A 22,515-nucleotide genomic window follows, 5' to 3' on the forward strand; every position below is an offset into this window, starting at 1 on the left:
ATGTAAGGTATCACCGCAAACGTCAGATCACGGGCAGTACTAGCACAAGACCTCCTCTGTAAATCTGAAGTGGTAGCCTGTAAAGGCTTTTAAAGCATCGCCTATGGATAGTGAGATTTACGTTGTTTGTCACGGGCGTGCGCAATTTTATTGACATGTTTGGTATCTATTTACTCAGCATAACATCATCTTTTATATATATATTTTTTTAAAATGGGTTATGTGTTGTGTTTTTTTTGCATTAAAATTCAAATAAGTGTATTTTTTCCCAAAATATTGTGTTTGAAAAACCGCTGCGCAAATACCATGTGACATAAAAATTTGCAAAACCCACCAATTTATTTTTTAGGGCCTCTGTTTTAAAAAAAATATAGAATGTTTGGGGGTTCTAAGTAATTTTCTAGCTAAAAATAAAAGATTGTTTCATGTGAACAAAAAGTGTCAGTAAATGCCTGGTCCTTAAAGCGATTCTAAAGGTTCATTTTCTTTTTTCTGTTAATAACAAACATGTCTGAACTTACCTGCTGTGTGCGGTGGTTTTGCACAGAGCAGCTCAGATCCTCCTCTTCTCTGGTCCCCCTCCGGCTCTCCCTGTGCCTCCTGTCTGTCGGGTGCCCCCACAGCAAGTAGCTTGCTATGGGGGCACCCTTGGCTCCGTGTGTCTATTCACACATGTAGCTGCGGCTTGGCAACGCCCCCTCTCTCTTCTCATTGGCTCATTGATTGACAGCAGTGGGAGACGATGGCTCCTGCTGCTGTCTCAGCCAATAAGGAGAGGGAGTCCTGGGATTGCCAAAACTCCAGTGCACATCAAGAGGGGGGCGCGGCTTGGCCCTGCCCCCTCTCTCTCCTCATTGTCTGACTGGCTGGCTCCCTCTTGCTGTCAGCCAATGTGAAGGCAGAGAACCCGGACAGCCAAGGATCGCAATGAGGCTCAGGTAAGTATTGAGGGGGCTGGTGCACACAGAAGGTTTTTTACCTTCATGCATGGAATGCATGAAGGTAAAAAACCTTCAGCTTTTACAACTGCTTTACAGTGTTCCTAAACCCAGGACCCTGCATTCACTATATCCGCTCTCCCCGGACCCTGCATTCACTATATCCGCTCTCCCCGGACCCTGCATTCACTATATCCGGTCTCCCCGGACCCTGCATTCACTATATCCGGTCTCCCCGGACCCTGCATTCACTATATCCGCTCTCCCCGGACCCTGCATTCACTATATCCGCTCTCCCCGGACCCTGCATTCACTATATTCGCTCTCCCCGGACCCTGCATTCACTATATCCGCTCTCCCCGGACCCTGCATTCACTATATCCGCTCTCCCCGGACCCTGCATTCACTATATCCGGTCTCCCCGGACCCTGCATTCACTATATCCGCTCTCCCCAGACCCTGCATTCACTATATCGTGTGTCCCTGGACCTTGCATTCTCTATATACGTTCTCCCAGGACCCTGCAGTCTCTTTATCCCATCTCCCCAGACCCCGCATTCACTATATCTGGTCTCCCCAGACCCCGCATTCATTATATCTGGTTTCCCTGGAGCCAGTATTCACTATACTTGGTCCCCCTGGACCCTGCATTCACTATATCTGCTCTCCCCGGACCCTGCATTCACTATATCTGCTCTCCCTGGACCCTGCATTCACTATATCCGCTCTCCCCAGACCCTGCATTCACTATATCTGGTCTCCCTGGACCCTGCATTCACTATATCTGGTCTCCCTGGACCCTGCATTCATTATATCTGGTTTCCCTGGAGCCAGTATTCACTATATCTGCTCTCCCCGGACCCTGCATTCACTATATCTGCTCTCCCCAGACCCTGCATTCACTATATCTGCTCTCCCCAGAACCTGCATTCACTATATCCGGTCTCCCCGGACCCTGCATTCACTATATCTGCTCTCCCCAGACCCTGCATTCACTATATCTGCTCTCCCCAGAACCTGCATTCACTATATCCGCTCTCCCCGGACCCTGCATTCACTATATCTGGTCTCCCCGGACCCTGCATTCACTATATCTGGTCTCCCCGGACCCTGCATTCACTATATCCGCTTTCCCCAGAACCTGCATTCACTATATCTGGTCTCCCCGGACCCTGCATTCACTATATCCGCTCTCCCCAGAACCTGCATTCACTATATCTGCTCTCCCCGGACCCTGCATTCACTATATCTGCTCTCCCCAGACCCTGCATTCACTATATCTGTTCTCCCCGGACCCTGCATTCACTATATCCGCTCTCCCTGGACCCTGCATTCACTATATCCACTCTCCCCGGACCCTGCATTCACTATATCCGCTCTCCCTGGACCCTGCATTCACTATATCTGGTCTCCCACAGTACACAGAACATGGAAATGCAATTATTTTAGTAAATATAAACTGCTAAATACCTTTTCTCATCAGCAGTATATAGCAATTTTGTGACTTCTATCAGTGTCCAGCAGAGCACTAGTTAATCTTGTAGGAGGAGTTTTCATTCTCCTCTGATTGTCCTATGAGGCTACATGACCTCTGTCCCCTCTGTCTGGACAATGCTGATTGGCCCTGTGCTGATCACATGCACTCTTCCCAAAAAAATAAAACTTCTCTAGCAATACACACTAAACTGAGCATGTGCAGAGTGACTCCTAGAGCTCTGTACCATCAGCAGCTGGATTCGGGACAGTAGAAGAAGGGGAGGATCATATGAGACAGGATCAAACAGCCTTTTTACACAATGTGGAGGATTAACCCCTTAGGTTCCACAGTGAGTATAACAAGCATATTCAGACTGATTGTACTGTGGTGGGTTTAGTAACACTTTAAATAAAGGAACCAACATATAAAATTTAAATGACCTAGGAAGGCAAATTCAAGGTGGTTTTTGTTGGTTTTTAAAGATGCAAGGTGCACCGAACCGTTTGGTGATCCCAACTGAAAACCTACTGGACTGAGATATTTTTGGTGGACTATCATATATTTACATTTGGACACTATATTTTTGGATATATATTTATTTCCATTAATCTCTGGATATTTATTTTTGGAATTTTTATTGTTTATTTATTAAGCTATTTAATTTATTTTAATTTCATTTATTTTGTATTCCTATATACGGGTTTTTGAGCGTAAGTGAAGGAAAAGGTTTATTATTTTATTTGCTTTCAAGGGTACCTTATATTGTACGCCCCTTGAGGGTTAGGGACCTTAGATTGTACCCCCCTTGAGGGTTAGGGACCTTAGATTGTACCCCCCTTGAGGGTTAGGGACCTTAGATTGTACCCCCCTTGAGGGTTAGGGACCTTAGATTGTACCCCCCTTGAGGGTTAGGGACCTTAGATTGTACGCCCCTTGAGGGTTAGGGACCTTAGATTGTACCCCCCTTGAGGGTTAGGGACCTTAGACTGTACACCCCTTGAGGGTTAGGGACCTTAGATTGTACGCCCCTTGAGGGTTAGGGACCTTAGACTGTACACCCCTTGAGGGTTAGGGACCTTAGATTGTACCCCCCTTGAGGGTTAGGGACCTTCGATTGTACACCCCTTGAGGGTTAGGGACCTTAGATTGTACACCCCTTGAGGGTTAGGGACCTTAGATTGTACACCCCTTGAGGGTTAGGGACCTTAGATTGTACACCCCTTGAGGGTTAGGGACCTTAGATTGTACCCCCCTTGAGGGTTAGGGACCTTAGATTGTACCCCCCTTGAGGGTTAGGGACCTTTGATTGTACACCCCTTGAGGGTTAGGGACCTTAGATTGTACACCCCTAGAGGGTTAGGGACCTTAGATTGTACACCCCTTGAGGGTTAGGGACCTTCGATTGTACACCCCTTGAGGGTTAGGGACCTTAGATTGTACACCCCTTGAGGGTTAGGGACCTTAGATTGTACACCCCTTGAGGGTTAGGGACCTTAGATTGTACACCCCTTGAGGGTTAGGGACCTTAGATTGTACACCCCTTGAGGGTTAGGGACCTTAGATTGTACCCCCCTTGAGGGTTAGGGACCTTTGATTGTACACCTCTTGAGGGTTAGGGACCTTTGATTGTACCCCCCTTGAGGGTTAGGGACCTTTGATTGTACACCCCTTGAGGGTTAGGGACCTTTGATTGTACACCCCTTGAGGGTTAGGGACCTTAGATTGTACCCCCCTTGAGGGTTAGGGACCTTAGATTGTACCCCCCTTGAGTGTTAGGGACTGATGTGAATGTACAATATATATGTAAAGTGCTGCGTACATTGACGGCGCTATATAAGTACCTGAAATAAATAATAAATAAGGGTGAAAGTGTGATTTTTCTTAGGGGTGATTGCAGTGGCAGTTTCACTATTTTATATTAGGGTAGAAGTTGCTGAGTGATCATTTGTCCTACTGAAAACCCGTCTTTTTTAGAAGAGATGGAACCGTCTGTGTTAATGAAACCAGAAGCCCCAATGAAAGAATCTATCTAGTTGGCTCTGAGGAAGAGGCAAAGCCCTCGAAACGCGTTAGCCTGTTGGAAGTCCAGGGTTCCCATTGAGGCTGGACATGTAGTGTGGATTGGACGGCGCTGCTCTTTGTGATGGGCCTTTGACATTTATGTTGATTGTGAGCACGGTACCTATTTTTTATCAGTTCAATAAATGTTTTTTACGGTAATGCACAGGGCTTCTGTTTTCAGAAAATAAAATGCAGGTCTTTACCATGTGCGGAAATTAAAAAATGTTTGCAGCCAGATCCTAGCTATTCAGTGAAAGTGATCCAGGTGGCTATAAAGCCGCTCGATCATTTTTATGTTTGTTTTCTTTATATCCAGTGCATTTGGACTACCCCGGTCTGTTGAGGGCAGCAAGGAGTGCGCATTCCATAAATATATATATATATATATATATAAATATTCAATATAAATCCTGTATAATAATAATAATAATAATTCCAGGACATCCAAGATGTAGCCATAGCCCCAGGGAGTCCATCCCCAAGTGCAGGAGTATTTGAGTTTGCTGGTTTTTGAAGTTCATCTACGGTCTGAAGTGGTAAACTAAGGAGACGTTGGCTAGCTCCCCAACAGAGACTGTGTTGCAGTGGAGGCTGTAAATATATATATCCTGGCTATTCAGTAAAAGTGATCCAGGTGGCTGTAAAGCCGCTCGATCATTTTTATGGTATTATGAAGGGAAGCTCCCTTGCAATAGCAATCAAGTTAAATGAAAAAGAAAGTGTTTAAAATGTAGATTATAATAAAATGGATAAAAACAACAAAACATTTTTACAAGCACCTCCATTTCCTTGCGCGCGCATGCAAATACAAATGGACGTGCATTAATGCTTTTGTGTTTTTACTAATTTTTTTTTTAATTTTACCAAAAATTGGGTATTATATTGTTTGTATGCACTAACTTTCTTTATATTGTATTTTTTTTCCTGAAAATATGGATTTGATAAGCGCAAAATATCATGCAACATACAAAATTGCAAATACCACCATTTTATTCTACAGGGCCTCTGTTTTCAGAAAATAAAATGCAGGTCTTTACCATGTGCGGAAATTAAAAAATGTTTGCAGCCAGATCCTGGCTATTCAGTAAAAGTGATCCAGGTGGCTATAAAGTCGCTCGATCATTTTTATGGTATTATGAAGGGAAGCCCCCTTGCAATAGCAATCAAGTTAAATAAAAAAGAAAGTGTTTAAAATGTAGATTATAATAAAATAGATAAAAACAACAAAACATTTTTACAAGCACCTCCATTTCCTTGCACGCACATATAAATACAAATGGACGTGCATTAATGCTTTTGTGTTTTTACTAATTTTTTTAAATTTTACCAAAAATTGGGTATTATATTGTTTGTATTCACTAACTTTCTTTATATTGTATTTTTTTTCCTGAATAGCGAAAAATATCATGCAACATAAAAAATTGCAAATACCACCATTTTATTCTACAGGGCCTCTGTTTTCAGAAAATAAAATGCAGGTCTTTACCACGTGCAGAAATTAAAAAATGTTTGCAGCCAGATCCTGGCTATTCAGTAAAAATGATCCAGGTAGCTGTAAAGCCGCTGGATCATTTTTATGGTATTATGAAGGGAAGCCCCCTTGCAATAGCAATCAAGTTAAATGAAAAAGGAAGTGTTTGTTTAAAATATAGATTATAATAAAATAGGTAAAAAAAACAGCAAAACATTTTTAGAAGCACCTCCATTTCCTTGCACGCGCATGGAAATACAAATGGACGGGCATTAATGCTTTTGTGTTTTTACTCATTTTTTTTTTAATTTTACCAAAAATAGGGTTTTATATTGTTTGTATGCAATAACATTCTTTATATTGTATTTTTTTTCTTGAAAATATGGATTATATAAGAGCAAAATATCATGCAACATATAAAATTGCAAATGTCACAATTTTATTCTACAGGGCCTCTGTTTTCAGAAAATAAAATGCAGGTCTTTACCATGTGCGGAAATTAAAAAATGTTTGCAGCCAGATCCTGGTTATTCAGTTAAATATGTTTGAATTTTAATTCTTTAGCTGTAAATTTCCACTTTTATATATATATATAATAAAAACAAAAGACGAAAAAACAAAAGCTTTGTAAATCTCTTTACAGTCAGAAAATCCCTAAACTAAATTGTACATGAATCTCTTGCCGTCCACAGACTAATTATAAACAACTTGGAACACAAGTGGTTAAAACAAGGTCATAGCTGCAGAGGCCCTGTGCTTAGAGCCATTTTTTACAGCCAGATACTGGCTGTTCAGTAAAAGTGATCCAGGTGGCTGTAAAGCCGCTCAATCATTTTTATGGTATTATGAAGGGAAGTCCCCTTGCAATAGCAGTCAAGTTAATTTTTTTTTAATTATTCTACAGGGCCTCTGTTTCAGAAAATAAAATGCAGGTCTTTACCATGTGCGGAAATTAAAAAATGTTTGCAGCCAGATCCTGGCTATTCAGTGAAAGTGATCCAGGTGGCTATAAAGCCACTCGATCATTTTTATGTTTGTTTTCTTTATATCCAGTGCATTTGGACTACCCCGGTCTGTTGAGGGCAGCAAGGAGTGCGCATTCCATAAATATATATATATAAATATTCCATATAAATCATGTATAATAATAATAATAACTCCAGGACATCCGAGATGTAGCCATAGCCCCAGATGAGTCAATCCCCAAGTGCAGGAGTATTTGAGTTTGCTGGTTTTCGAAGTTCATCTACGGTCTGGGGTGGTATAACAAGGAGACGTTGGCTAGCTCCCCAACAGAGACTGTGTTGCAGTGAAGGCTGTAAATATATATATCCTGGCTATTCAGTAAAAGTGATCCAGGTGGCTGTAAAGCCGCTGGATCATTTTTATGGTATTATGAAGGGAAGCTCCCTTGCAATAGCAGTCAAGTTAAATGAAAATGAAAAAGTGTTTAAAATGTAGATTATAATAAAATAGATAACAACAACAAAACATTTTTAGAAGCACTTCTATTTCCTTGCGCGCGCATGCAAATACAAATGGACGTGCATTAATGCTTTTGTGTTTTTACAAATTTTTTTGTAAATTTTACCAAATATTGGGTATTATATTGTTTGTATGCACTAACTTTCTTTCTATTGTATTTTTTTTCCTGAAAATATGGATTTGATAAGCGCAAAATATCATGCAACATAAAAAATTGCAAATACCACCATTTGATTCTACAGGGCCTCTGTTTTCAGAAAATAAAATGCAGGTCTTTACCACGTGCGTAAATTAAAAAATGTTTGCAGCCAGATCCTAGCTATTCAGTGAACGTGATCCAGGTGGCTTTAAAGCCATTCAATCATTTTTATAGTATTATGAAGGGAAGCCCCCTTGCAATAGCAGTCAAGTTAAATTTTTTTTTTTTATTCTACAGGGCCTCTGTTTTCAGAAAATAAAATGCAGGTCTTTACCATGTGCGGAAATTAAAAATTTTTTGCAGTCAGATCCTGGCTATTCAGTAAAAGTGATCCCTGTGGCTATAAAGCCGCTCGATCATTTTTATGGTATTATGAAGGGAAGCTCCCTTGCAATAGCAATAAAATTAAATGAAAAAGAAAGTGTTTAAAATGTAGATTATAATAAAATAGATAAAAACAACAAAACATTTATACAAGCACCTCCATTTCCTTGCGCGCGCATGCAAATACAAATGGACGTGCATTAATGCTTTTGTGTTTTTATTTATTTTTTTTTTATTTTACCAAAAATTGGTATTATATTGTTTGTATGCACTAACGTTCTTTATATTGTATTTTTTTCCTGAAAATATGGATTTGATAAGCAAATACCACCATTTTATTCTACAGGGCCTCTGTTTTCAGAAAATAAAATGCAGGTCTTTACCATGTGCAGAAATTAAAAATGTTTGAAGCCAGATCATGGCTATTCAGTAAAAGTGATCCAGGTGGCTGTAAAGCCGCTGGATCATTTTTATGGTATTATGGAGGGAAGCCCCCTTGCAATAGCAATCAAGTTAAATGAAAAAGAAAATGTTTGTTTAAAATGTAGATTACAATAAAATAGGGAAAAAAAACAACAAAACATTTTTAGAAGCACCTCCGTTTCCTTGCACGCACATGCAAATACAAATGGACGTGCATAAATGCTTCAGTGTTTTTACTAATTTTTTTTAAAAAATTACCAAAAATTGGGTTTTATATTGTTTGTATGCAATAACATTCTTTATATTGTATTTTTTTTCTTGAAAATATGGATTATATAAGCGCAAAATATCATGCAACATATAAAATTGCAAATGTCACAATTTTATTCTACAGGGCCTCTGTTTTCAGAAAATAAAATGCAGGTCTTTACCATGTTTGCAGCCAGATCCTGGCTATTCAGTGAAAGTGATCCAGTTGGCTGTAAAGCCGCTTGATCATTTTATGGTATTACGAAGGGAAGCCCCCTTGCAATAGCAATCAAGTTAAAATTTTTTATTCTTTATTCTACAGGGCTTTTGTTTTCAGAAAATAAAATGCAGGTCTTTACCACGTGCGGAAATTAAAACATTTTTGCAGTCAGATCCTAGCTATTCAGTGAAAGTGATCCAGGTGGCTATAAAGCCATTCAATCATTTTTATAGTATTATGAAGGGAAGCCCCCTTGCAATAGCAATCAAGGTAATTTTTTTTTTTTTAATTCTACAGGGCCTCTGTTTTAAAAAAATAAAATGCAGGTCTTTACCATGTGCGGAAATTAAAAAATGTTTGCAGCCAGATCCTGGCTATTCAGTTAATATGTTTGAATTTTAATTCTTTAGCTATTAATTTCCACTTTTATATATATATATAATAAAAACAAAAGACGAAAAACAAAAGCTTTGTAAATCTCTTTACAGTCAGAAAATCCCTAAACTAAATTGTACATGAATCTCTTGCCGTCCACAGACTAATTATAAACAACTTGGAACACAAGTGGTTAAAACATGGTCATAGCTGCAGAGGCCCTGTGCTTAGAGCCATTTTTTACAGCCAGATACTGGCTGTTCAGTAAAAGTGATCCAGGTAGCTGTAAAGCCGCTCAATCATTTTTATGGTATTATGAAGGGAAGCCCCCTTGCAATTGCAATCAAGTTAATTTTTTTTTTCTTTATTCTACAGGGCTTCTGTTTTCAGAAAATAAAATGCAGGTCTTTACCATGTGCGGAAATTAAAAAATGTTTGCAGCCAGATCCTAGCTATTCAGTGAAAGTGATCCAGGTGGCTGTAAAGCCGCTCAATCATTTTTATCGTATTATGAAGGGAAGTCCCCTTGCAATAGCAGTCAAGTTAATTTTTTTTAATTATTCTACTGGGCCTCTGTTTTCAGAAAATAAAATGCAGGTCTTTACCATGTGCGGAAATTAAAAAAATGTTTGCAGCCAGATCCTGGCTATTCAGTGAAAGTAATCCAGGTGGCTGTAAAGCCGCTGGATCATTTTTATGGTATTATGAAGGGAAGCCCCCTTGCAATAGCAATCAAGTTAATTTTTTTTTTTTTTTAATTCTACAGGGCCTCTGTTTTCAGAAAATAAAATGCAAGTCTTTACCATGTGCGGAAATTAAAAAATTGCTCTGGACACAAAAGTCGTTTAATAATTATTGACTAGAAATTAATTGTTACACAATTCCAGACTAAAGATTGTCAATGGAGAACTAAGATCCCTGAGAGTCCTGGGTTAACCATGCTTCATGAAAGGACCAGCGGCACAGCCGGCTGGGCAAGCAGATGGTAAGCCAGAAGTTTCTCAGTCTAGGTCTTGGGTTCTAAACCTTTCTCACCGTTCTTGTGCTTCATCTGTTTGCCGATTTCCCAGAGTATCCGCGTGTAGCACACAATCATGACGCCCAGCGGAGTGACAAACAGAGTGCAAAACGTGAACATGTTGTAGGCCGTCTCCTGCCAGCGCTGGGCAAAGCTCCCATGTGTTGCACATTGTGTGAAATTGGCTCCCGGGACCGTCCGCAAACGGAACAGGAAAAGCTGAGGAAACAATAAAAAAAGAAAACTTGTCATGTCATTATTTCCGATAAAACCCACATTACTATTTCACAGGTTTAATCCTTTTTATAAAGCAGCGTGATAGCTGCCTACTAAAGAAGTCCTACCTTTCCATCAGATGTGTGCCTGGGGCCAGGGCTGCTGTTAGAAACCACGGGGCCCCATACAGCCAACCTGACAGCCCACCACCCGAAAATTTTTCTTTTAAACGAGGATTTAGGTATGAATGAACACAGTGATTGATCGGTACCAATCACTCATTGTGTTCATTTAGAAAATGAAGGGCCTGGTAGTTACATAGTTAGTCTGGCTGAAAAAAGACAAAAATCCATCCAGTTCAACCATTAAAAAAAAAAAATTTATAATCCTACACCCACAGTTGATCCAGAGGAAGGCAAAAAAACCCAGCAAAGAGTGATCCAATTTGCTCCTGCAAAAAACAATATTTTTGACTTTTTGCTATTAAACATGTGCAGTAAAAAAATAAAAAAAATCAAATTTCATCATAAATTTAGGCCAAAATGTATTCTACTCCTTGTCTTTGCTAAAAAAATCCAGATATGTGTAAATTAATTGGTTTACGCGAAAGTTATAGCGTTTACAAATGGCGGTATATATGCTGGAATTTTTTATTTTTTTTTTACTACTAATGACGGCAATCAGCAACTTATAGCGGGACTGCAGCGGGCATTCTGACACTGGTGGGAGAACTGACCAATACAGTGATCAGTGCTAATAAAAAGCACTGACCAGGGGCGGACTGACCATTTGGAAACTCGGTCACTAGGGGGCCTCATGAGATGCCCTTTTTCATAGGCTTTTTTGAGTTTGGGCAAGGACACAGGGGCCCCATGATCCCCTATTGCCTGGGGGCCCCATGAGTGTCAGCCCTCCCCTGGCACTGACACTGTACTAATGACATTGGGCAGGCAGGGGTTAACATGTGGCTGATCAAAGGGTTAACTGTGTGCTGTTTCACTATATGGGCTGTGCCCATGTCCTCACTGTAAGCGCAATGCTTTGCATGGCTCTGCTATGCACAGCCATACAAAGCAGTGTTCAGGAGCTGAGAGAGGAGAGAACTGTTTTGTTTACATACAGGTCTCTCCCCCCGTCAGAAATGCTCAGAGATCACTGGATGTCGGCCAGGAATCACTGGACCCAATGATTGACTGCTGAGGCCGCCAATGGCAGAGCGGGTAGGGAGTGCGCGCTCCCTGCCCAGGACTGCAAAATCACGTATATATTGATTTTGTTCACCCATGCCGCACTGTAGCAGTATTTCTGCTATACGGGGCACGGAAGCGGTTAAAGAGGACCTTTCATGCATATTTCTATTGCAAGGGATGTTTACATTCTTTGTAATAGGAATAAAAGTGATAAAAAAAATAATAAAGGGATGGTGTAAAAAAAAACAAAAAAAAAAACAAAACTTTTTTTTTTAAGTGCCTCCATCCCACCATGCTCGTGCACACAAGAGAACACATATGTAAACTGTGCACGCATCTCGATCTCCCCCAATGAATACAAGATCGCAGCATATGCTGTTGGTCTCTTGTTTAACCTTACCAATCCAGAGACCTCCATACTAGAATTTCTTTCCCTGTTCAGTCAATATGGGGAGCCTTCCAATTTTTACATTCATTTTTCTAAATCAGTGGCACTTGACATTAACTTGGCAAAGGACCGTGTGGCACATTTGCAGCGCTCATACCAATTTCCTTGGGCCTCATCCTCTATGCGCCACCTTGGCGTTAACATCACTTCCGACACTTCGGCATTGTATGAGGTGAACTTTAGCCCTCTGTTATCCAAAATTAGGTCAGATATGCGCCTAACTCTCACTTGGTTTGGACCCTGTAATGCCTACAAAATGACGACACTGCCTCAGATCTTGTACCTCATACAGGTATTACCCATACATACCCCTCAGACGTTTTTTGCATCCTTGTGGACTATGCAGCTTGACTATATCTGGGGGTGAAAAGTGGCTTGGATGAGATTCACCTTGTTTACACTCCCTAAGCTGAGAGGTGGTGTGGGCCTGACGGATCTATCATTGTATTATAAAGCCTTGTGCCTCCAGGGTGGTATCCTGGTGAGCATCTACAAGATACAAGCTGTGGGCCCAAATTGAACAACAATCAGCGCAGGTACACTTGCTGCTTTGCTCTGGTTACAGATGAAATATTATTGCTCTCTTAAGAGTCACCCCACTGTGGGAGCCATGATTAGGGTTATCCATCAGATTTTTCAACAAAAGGTATTGTCCCCATATCCCTCTCCCCGTACCCCATTACTTTCCAACCCCAACTTTCCTCTAGGAAATGACAATAGGCAATTACGTCACCTGGAGGAGGCGGGCTTTACGTAGTGTAGACCTTTTACGACTACTGGATGTCCCTTCAGACCATTAGCACTCTTGTACAACCCCCATTAAGTGTCTGGTTGGCTTACCAGTTGCGCCATTTTTTATAATCAATTCCAGACTCGGGCAAATATGCCAGATCCCTCACCCCCTTTGAGCACATGTGCCACTAAGGAGTATACACCTCACCTTTAATCAGTAATTTATAAAATGTTAAACGCTCCAGAGGGGACGTTTGTTCCCTTGTACGTGCGCAAATGAGAAGCAGACCTGCAAATGTCCTTTTCGGGAGAACAAGTGAACCGGATCATTCAATTAGCTCACAAATCCTTGATAGCAAATCGCTTCCAAGAGAGGGATACAAACTTCTGTCTAGGTGTTATAGGGTCCTGGTCAGGGGCGGACTGACAACTCATGGGGCCCCCGGGCAATAGGGGATCATGGGGCCCCTGTGTCTTTGCCCAAACTCAAAAAAGCCTATAAAAAAGATACCAGGGGCATCTCATGGGGCCCCCTACTGACCCCGGTCCCTCGGGCAGTGCCCGAGTTTCCAAATGGTCAGTCTGCCCCTGGTCCTGGTGTTACTGAACAAATTTTACCCCTCAATCTCCTGGTTGCGTTGGCACTGTCAGAAGGAAGAGGGCACTTTATTGCATATCTTCTGGCAATGCCCTTTGTGAATCAGTTCTGGACAGGAGTGAGTAACTTGGTCTCCCAGTCAGGGATGGACTGACCATTTGGAAACTCGGGCACTGCCCGAGGGCACGGGGTCAGTAGGGGGCCCCATGAGATGCCCCTGGTACCTTTTTCATAGGCTTTTTTGAGTTTGGGCAAGGACACAGGGGCCCCATGATCCCCTATTGCCCGTGGGGCCCCATGAGTTGTCAGTCCGCCCCTGCTCCCAGTTGACTTTAGTGGATTTGGGAACAGATCCATTGGCCTATCTCCTTCATTTCAGCCCAGTACCATTACGTTGATATAAACGCCCCCTGACAGTTCATCTCCTGAATGCGGCACGGGCATGCATTCCAGATCTGTGGAGGCAAACGTCTCCCCCAACTATGGGTCATTGGTTTGGGAAGCTGAATGAAATTAATTCTATGGAAAGTCTAACTGCCTCCCTTAACAACAAAGCAGATGAATTTTCAGGAAACGTGGCGGCCTTGGACAATGTACACTTGCACGGCACAACACCTGGACATGGTGCCCACATCCCCCGAGCGCGACTGAGTCCTTCTCGGAGTTACTTTTCAGAGGTTAAATTCTGAACACATTGACTGGGCAGGTTCTTTGGGGGGGGGAGGTGCAGAGTAAATGGAGCAAGGACCCCTGTGACACTCTGCCCCTCCATCCCCCAGATCTTCATCCAGTACTGTCAGCATGTTCCCTCTCTATCCTTGCTGCTTGGTCTCTTTTTTCTTCTTTTTATTTATTTATTTTTAGTTTTTCTTCCCATTATTTCCCCTTTCCCTGAGAGTTGTGATATGAAATTTTTTTGTGTACATTTTTTTCTGCCTTTTCATGATCCCAATATGTGTGGGATAACATTTGTGTTTTATAATGGAAAACGTGTGAGCCAGGCTTTGAGTATTTCAGGTTCATTACCCGACACTTCCAGTATGAGTGGCGTTATTATAGTTTCTGTAACGGACAAATTGCATCTAGCCTGACATTCCTGGTTACTGGATTACTGTGACATGTTGTGCCATAATGCGCTTGTAAATATTTAATGTGAAGTTTACGTTCATGCCTTTTGTATACTGTGTGCTGGAACTTCTTTGTAAATGCACAGTGTCTAAATAAAGATTAAAAAAAAAAAAAAAGAGAGACTTTGCAGAAATAAGAGAACAACTTTTGTATGAGTATAAGTCCAAGGATGGGAGAGGCAATACAATTACTAATTCTGTGCAGCACAGTGTATATACAGTCCTGGACAAAAGTTTTGAGAATGACACAAATATGAATTTACCTGCAAGGAAACACGTGCTGTCATCCACTGCTTTGCACAAAAAGGGATTTGCAGGCAAGGATATTGCTGCTACTAAGATTTCACCTAAATCAACCATTTATCAGATCATCTAGAACTTCAAAGAGAGAGGTTCAGTTGTTGTGAAGAAGACTTCAGGGTACCGAAGAAAGTCCAGCAAGCGCCAGGACCATCTCCTAAAGTTGATTCAGCTGTGGGATCGGGGATCCACCAGTACATAGCTTGCTCAGAAATGGCAGCAGGCAGGTGTAAGGGCATTTGCCTGCACAGTGAGGTGATGACTTTTGGAGGATGGCAGCAAAGAAGCCACTTCTGTCTAGGAAAAATATCAGGGACTGATACTATGCAAAAGGTACAGGGATTGGACTGCTGAGGACTGGGGTAAAGTCATTGTCTCTGATGAATCACCTTTCCGATTGTTTGGGGCATCCAGAAAAAACCTTGTCCGGAGAAGAAAAGTTGAGCGCTACTGTGACGGGAGTGACTTTTGGGGGTGGGGGGACCTCTGTATCATCTTCCCAAATTCCCATTATGTTTAAGGCACCCTGTGCCTGTTAAGGGTTACAGGGTGTGTATGTGAATGTCTGAGTCTTGTGTATAGTTTGTGTTCCTTTGTTCTCGGCCACATGGCTGTCCATTGTCTGTTTGCCATGTGCTACCCCCCATTGTGCTGTGTCTTCCTGTCCAGCCAACTATTATGGGATGTACTGTTTGTGTATTGGTGTGGGGGTTGGTCAATATCCTTTGCCATGTGTTTCATCCCATTGTTCTGTGTCTTGGGTTGGTTCCCTGTAGCCCTTCCCACTGATAAGGCGGGCTGATGATGTATTTCCTGTTCCTGGTTGTGTTTCCCCGCCCTCTGTATATATTCTGTGTTTTGTGTTAAAATAAAGAGTTGGCTTTCTGTCTTAAGAGCTGGGTGCTGTCTTTTTCCTGAGGGATTTCAAGGGTGTGGTCCGTGGATGGTGTCCGGACAGGGGAAGCTGCAGGATAACGGAATATACCGAAGTGCGGTCGGGTACCGGTTCCGTTACAGCTACCATCAGTCCTGTGGTAATACCAACAGTAAAGCATCCTGAGACCATTCATGTGTGGGGTTGCTTCTTAGCCAAGGGTTTTTGCCTAAGAACACAGCCATGAATAAAGAACAATACAAACAGGTACAAAAACATCCTCCGAGAGCAACTTCTTCCAACCATCCAAGAACATTTTGGTGATGAACAAAGCCTTTTCCGTCATGATGGAGCACCTTGCCATAAGGCAAATGTCATAACCCAGTGGCTTGGGGAACAAAACATCTAAATTTTGGGTCCATGGCCAGAAAACTCCCCAGACCTTAATGCCATTGAGAACTTGTGGAAAATCCTCCAGAAGATTGAACAAAAAACCCCCACAAATTCTGACAAACTCATTGATTTGTCATTGATTATGTAAGAATGGGCTGCCATCAATTGGAGAAGTTGATTGGCAGCATGACAGGGAGAATTGCAGAGGTCTTGAAAAAGAAGGGTCAACACTGCAAATATTGTCTCTTTGCATAGATTGAATGTAATTGTCAATAAAAGCCTTTGACACTTATGAAATGCTTGTAATTATACTTCAGTATACCATCAGCAAAACACTGAAGCAGCAGACTGTGAAAAACTAATATTTGTGTCATTCTCAAAACTTTTGGCCAGGACTGTAGACATCATTAGGAGATGCAAAGCATGCTTATGTTATCAGTAGGGATGAGCCAAATGTACTTGGGTTTGGTTTGAGGTAGGTTCACCCAGCCGTGCTGAACACTAATACTAACTCTTCTGAAGTCAATTGGAGGCTATCAGTTCTGGGTGTTTGCAAGGCTAATAGGCAAGGGGTTGTCAAAAAAGGTCATCAGGAGTGGGGCACTCAGCTCAGGAACATGTACCAGTGAATTGAACTCAGGTGCCCTGCATAGAGTCCAGACCTCAAATCTACTGAACCAGGGGCGGACTGACAACTCATGGGGCCCCCGGGCAATAGGGGATCATGGGGCCCCTGTGTCCTTGCCCACACTCAAACCACACCAAAAAAAGCCTATGAAAGGTACCAGGGGCATCTCGTGGGGCCCCCTACTGACCCCAGGCCCTCAGGCAGTGCCCGAGTTCCTAAATGGTCAGTCCGCCCCTGTACTGAACAACTCTTGGTTGAATTGAAAGGCCAGTGGTGAGCCAGGGCTTCTCATCCAGGAGTGGGATGTGCAAATAAATAGTAAGGTGGGTGTTTCAGTGCAGCTAAGGTCTGAGTTTGTTTTAAAGGGAACAAGGAGTGCTGAGATGTATGTAGCCCTAGGCAATGCAATGCACAACTAAACAATAAATTACTGAGCAAACGGCATAATAAAAAAAGGTTGCCATATAAAACAGAATCAAAAAGACATTTCATCCTCTACATTTCAAACATGTATATGAATTACCCCCCCCCAAAAAAAACATAGAAAAGTATGGGCTTACTGGTACTCTTCACGTTTTTATAAGGCCAATATCTTCCCATACGCCACAAGGTTACAGACAGTAATTTCCAATATAGAAAATAAATATTTTATTCACAATATAATATTCATAAAATGTACCACTAACAATTCATTAAAAGTCCATCGTATAGCACACAACTGCAGAACATACATAATGCAGAGCCCTGCGTGAGCAAAGAAACAGCAAGGCAGCTAAATGGTCATCCCAGAAATATCCAATTAGTTCTGGATAAATAAGTGCATAAAAGACCAAGGAAGACAGCAACGCGCTATGCCGGGTAACAAAAATGAGTAAAATAACTCAAAGGCTTACAAAAACATTTGTTTGCTACAGAATTAATCAAGAGAATGGGAATTAGGATGTAGAACCCTCCTAATTTAGAGTAGGCCGCTAGGTAAAAGTAGGCTTAGGTTTGCCCAGTGTTTCACAGGCTGCTGTTCTGCTACTTCTCTCTGTCTTCTAGAGACTTCTGGATGTATAGTAGGAGGGACAGCAGAACAGGCAGCCTGAACATTTATGGAACTCCAGCCAATCCCTGGGAAGGTGTGCCCAGAAGGTGGAGGGATAGATAGTCTGAGGCCTGAGTGGCAGTGTGGAGTGTTCCTGGGTCCATTCCTGCAGGAGTAGACCCCCTCCCCGGAGGCAAGAGTCTGGGAGGAAGCCAGCCTGAAGACACTGAGGTCCCAGCTAGGTTTAACTGGGGGAACTATTCACAAGATCTAGTCCAAGGATCCAGTTGGGTCAGGAGAAAGCTCACGGGAGAGAGCCAGGAGGAAGCAGTGGGAGAGAGCCCAAGTTGTCCAGAGGTGGTGTTAGTCTAAATCTACCTTACTAGGCGGATATCTGCAGGAGGCAACTGATGAGTTCAAGACCCCAGTGCTGCAGAGTGTGACAGTGTGGTGCTTTGAAAACTCTGGAAGTACAGGTCGCAGTCTGTCTAGAGATCCAGTGGGACATTTTTTTTGCAAGTGCAGTACAGTCAGGAGTTGTGAATACAGCCAGGAGTTGTGCAGTGCCGCAAGAGGTTGTGTAATACAACCATAGGTTTGTGCATAGAACAAATCCCCATAGAGCCTAAACCTTGGACAAATGTATCGTCCATCAAGGACACAACCAGTGGGGAGCATCTTTTCTCCCAGATATCGTTGGTGCACAGTGGAGGAGCAGTGCTTTTTTGGTGGAGCCGTGATCATTTTCTGCCATCTAGTGGATTTCTTCTGCCCAGCTCTGTACCATCGTGTGGACCTTCATTGACCAAGGGAATACATCTACCCTTCCCATGCTGATGACTACTTTATGAACTCCATCCTTCCTACACTGCACTATTAATGTGCACTTCTGGTTAGTGTGCATTGTTACCCTAGGTCACCGCAGTTGGGACTTTCTTTGATCATTTTTATTGTGTCACATTTATTTAATTTTCTAGCGCTGCACTTTTATTTTATTTTCATGTGAGGATTTTTTTGGTTATCCTATGTGTCTTAGCTGCTTGTTTATTGAAAGCGCTCACTTATTATTCTTTGTTTTATAGGTTTGTGCTTAGCAGCCAGAAGTTATGCAATTTTCAAGTTGTACATTTTTGCAATTCCGGGGTAGGAACACTGTGGCAGTGTAGCTGGAGCCCCGTGCGGCCGCATGGTTTTTAAAAAGTGACAGCTTGAACAGGAAAGTTCTCATACTGCTGTCACAGAGAGGGGAGCAATCAGGGAGCGGCTGCAGCATTGGAGACATGTTCCACCCTCAAAACATAAATGAGTGCAATAAGCATTTCCATTTTGTCATCTTGTTTGGTATGAGGATCTCTCAAAGCGTATCTCAGTCCAACAGACCTCCTTCTTCAGGAAGTATAAAGAGTTAAGTATCTCAGTGCAACAGCAAAATATTATAATACTGAATGAAAGATTCTTTAAGTTCTAGTTAAGAGCATTTAGAAATAAAGCTTAATGACTTTTAGATATTATTTAACCTCCCTAGCAGTCTGATTATGTCCATATTTCTGTGCTCAAAGCGGTACATTGTTTTGAATGGAAATATGTATTTTTTTTTATTGTAGGCCTGTAATTTTTAGGAATATCTCACTGAAATCTGTACGAACAAAAGTCTAGTAAACATCCCGGGTAGGATAAAATTTGAAACACGAAATCATAAATTATAATTTAATAAATAATCATAAAAAATAATAATATAATAATAAATTTAATTCAATAATGTAATCAAACCAAAAACACTGAAATGTGAAATAGAGCGCCAAGTTCGCACATCGCTGAGCTCAGTCACAGAATCGTTTTCAGTGTCTGATGAGGAATTTCCCCCACGAATCATTATCACTCAATTCTGCAAGTGGTTCTGATTTACTATCGCTGTTCTCTAGCCGGTCTAAAACCGCTTTTGACCTAAAGGGACACTTTTTGGACGCCATGGATGTTTCTCAGTTTCCAGGCAGAAAGAACAGTCAAAATGCAGGCAGGGCGCCGGACAAAGCACTCGGGACAAAATGTATGTGAAATGGTTGGATACAGTAATGTTATACTATGTGTTATACTATGTGATTTTAGTGTATTTAGTGAATGTCACTTTTAAAATTTCTCACCAGTTCCGTCCCCCGTACATTCCGACGCTCGCAGGGAAGACAGATGCTGGCATCGGCCGGAGGACATTGCCGGGGACACTGCAGGGGACATATTGCGGGAGCGCAGAACAAGGTAAGTGCAGGAGGGATCCTGGAGCAACGCTGCAGTGTATTCCCAAGTGTAGATCGGGGTTACCGCTTGTGGTGCTGAAACTTTACCCTGAGCTACACTCGGGAATACCGCCAGGGGGGTTAATGAAAAACAAAAAAATGATGCATGCAAAATATTTACAGAAAAAGATTTTCCAAAAATAAACAACAGCACACATAAAATGAACTGGATGAAAATAGAAGATCCAGTTCAGTGTAGCATGAGGCCAGTTCTGGCATGTGCACTTGCGCTTAGAGATGATTCAGAATTTGCAAATAGTTTTGATGGAAAATTGAGAGCTCCAGCTGCCAACTGCAGCTGTTTTTTTGTGGACCTTCTAGAACAGTCATTCTCGACTAGGGTTGCATGGTACCTTTGGGTTCTTACAGAGGTGACTAGGGGTTCCTCAAGCTGTGGCTAACTGACCTCCCATGTGATGGTGGCTTTAAATTTCCAGGTCCAATGCCACTTTGCAGAGACCATGAGGTTGACATTCTGGCCACCACCGCAAATGAGTTATTCCTCCAACTGACCTCCCTCCCTCCATGTATGAAGAAGCTTCTAGAAGTCCCTGAGAGCTGAACATTATTTCAAGGGTTCCTCTAGGGTAAAAAGGTTGAGAAAGGCTGCCTTAGAGGGAGATACTTATCCAGCGCCCCCTTAATCAAAAGCTTAGGGGAGTGAAATAGGAGGGCTGCAGTGTTTATGATATTTTTAGAAAACCCTCCTATAATGTCAGTTTTTATAACTGTATTGATATCTTGACTACTAGGGATGATATTATGGATAATAATTGGTATTATTGCCATTAATAAATTGATACTTCCAGTGTGCAGGTAACACAGCATCATTGGTTACTAAGATGCAAGCAGTCGCTGATGTTTTAGCAACCACTATCCTGCTACCTATTGGCTTGTAAACAAACTGGTGGACATTCTTGGAGCTGTCATTGAACAAATATGTTCATGCCCATATTTGGTCAAGAATTTCAGATAGCTCCACCCCCCCCTCTTGTTTACATTCAGCTTCAGAGCTTCTAATTGTAATGCAGATTTTGTCAGGATTGGATCATCATGCGTGGTTGCCTTTTTTTTTTTGATGGGTAGATGAGGTCAAGATTTGTTTTGTTTGCCAAGGATCTTCTTTGTTGGACAATGTGAGTGACGACGGATATAATTTATGGGACATATTTTTGCATATTTTTTTTTTTATTAAAGGGTATGTTAAAGGTGTCTGTGTGGTTTACTTACATTATAATGTTTTTGTGTGTATGAGTAATCAGCGGTACTTTGTACCTGGGGAAGGATATATTTCCCTGTATAAAGTCAGTTTACTTTCACTTTCTGCTATTATGCTGAATGTTGTGTTGCACTATGCCCTCCAGTCAGCAGAGGGAGAACTATATCCAGAAAAGTCTATGGATTCCTATGCAGAATGCTGAGGATCATGGGATTTGGAGTCCAGGATGTAAGTCATATTGTGGAGCTTATGGACCCTTTGCACTATAATTCCCAGGAAACACTGGGACAAGGAGGAGCAGTGGAGCAGCTTTTCTGAAACTGTTCAGCTGAGCTCTCTCTCTTGCCACAAGGGAACCAATGAGAGCACATCTGCTATATACTGACCAAACTGCTGAAAGGGAAGACCAGCAGAGACACCTGAGGCAGCACAGCACAAACTGCAGCAACAGCATCTGAACCATTGCTGTAGGGAGACCAGAGCATCCTCTCTCCCTCTTCTTCCCAGCACTAATCACAGGAGGCATTCTATGAAGAGCCAGAAGGGGCTTCTTTCTACAGTAAGATTTCACAGGGACTGGTGAGAGTGCACTGCACATTGTTCACACTGCTAGCAGGGACTAAGTTACTGGAGGCAGGACATTATGTATACTGCACCTTTGCTGCACTTTTACTGTACTAATACTGGATGCTAATTTATTGAAACTGTTAAGTGCACCAACGCATCTTAAAGGGCCCAGGCGATAGCCGGCAGAAAAACAACATAAAGGACAGCCCTTCCTGTAAAACCATCCTACATGTCCTCCTTTTCCCTTCTCCCTTTTCTTTCACCCAGTCGGTCTAGGCTTAGCATAATCACCATTAATGCATTTTGGTGCCAAGTGTTATCTTATGTCTAGTCCTTATTATAAATTACTCTGTATGCCAAATGGTGGTATTACCATTGTTAATCCATTTCTCTGCTTACAATGTTACCAACCATATCAGGTGACAGTATACTAGGTTTGCCTTTACTAACTGGTTCAGTGACTGCTTTTTGATCTAGTACTACTGCTGGGTACTAAGTATTACTTTCAGTGATTTTCTGTGACATTGCATGCTTTGTACACTCAACCTAGTGTGTCAGAGGGGTGGAAGTTCTTAAATAGGCCAATGCAAAAAGCAGAACACCCATCCTTACCAGCAGCTTCTACGGAGATCATGCTATAGATATAATCTTAAGGTCTAAAG

At 42.0% G+C, this 22,515-nt stretch overlaps 1 protein-coding gene across 1 annotated transcript in view; it reads right to left on the minus strand.

Moving 5' to 3' along the window:
• LOC149436390 (gonadotropin-releasing hormone II receptor-like) overlaps positions 1-22,515 on the minus strand; it is a 97,210-nt gene that overhangs the window by 17,249 nt on the left and 57,446 nt on the right. Inside the window, exon 4 of the mRNA XM_089661666.1 lies at positions 10,258-10,459. Within this exon, the coding sequence (XP_089517792.1) occupies positions 10,258-10,459 (202 nt within the window). The remainder of the gene's footprint in view (positions 1-10,257; positions 10,460-22,515) is intronic.

Source organism: Staurois parvus, unplaced genomic scaffold (genome assembly GCF_062004578.1).
Source record: "Staurois parvus isolate SC_StPar_1 unplaced genomic scaffold, SC_StPar_1.0 ptg001363l, whole genome shotgun sequence".
NCBI lineage: Eukaryota > Metazoa > Chordata > Amphibia > Anura > Ranidae > Staurois > Staurois parvus.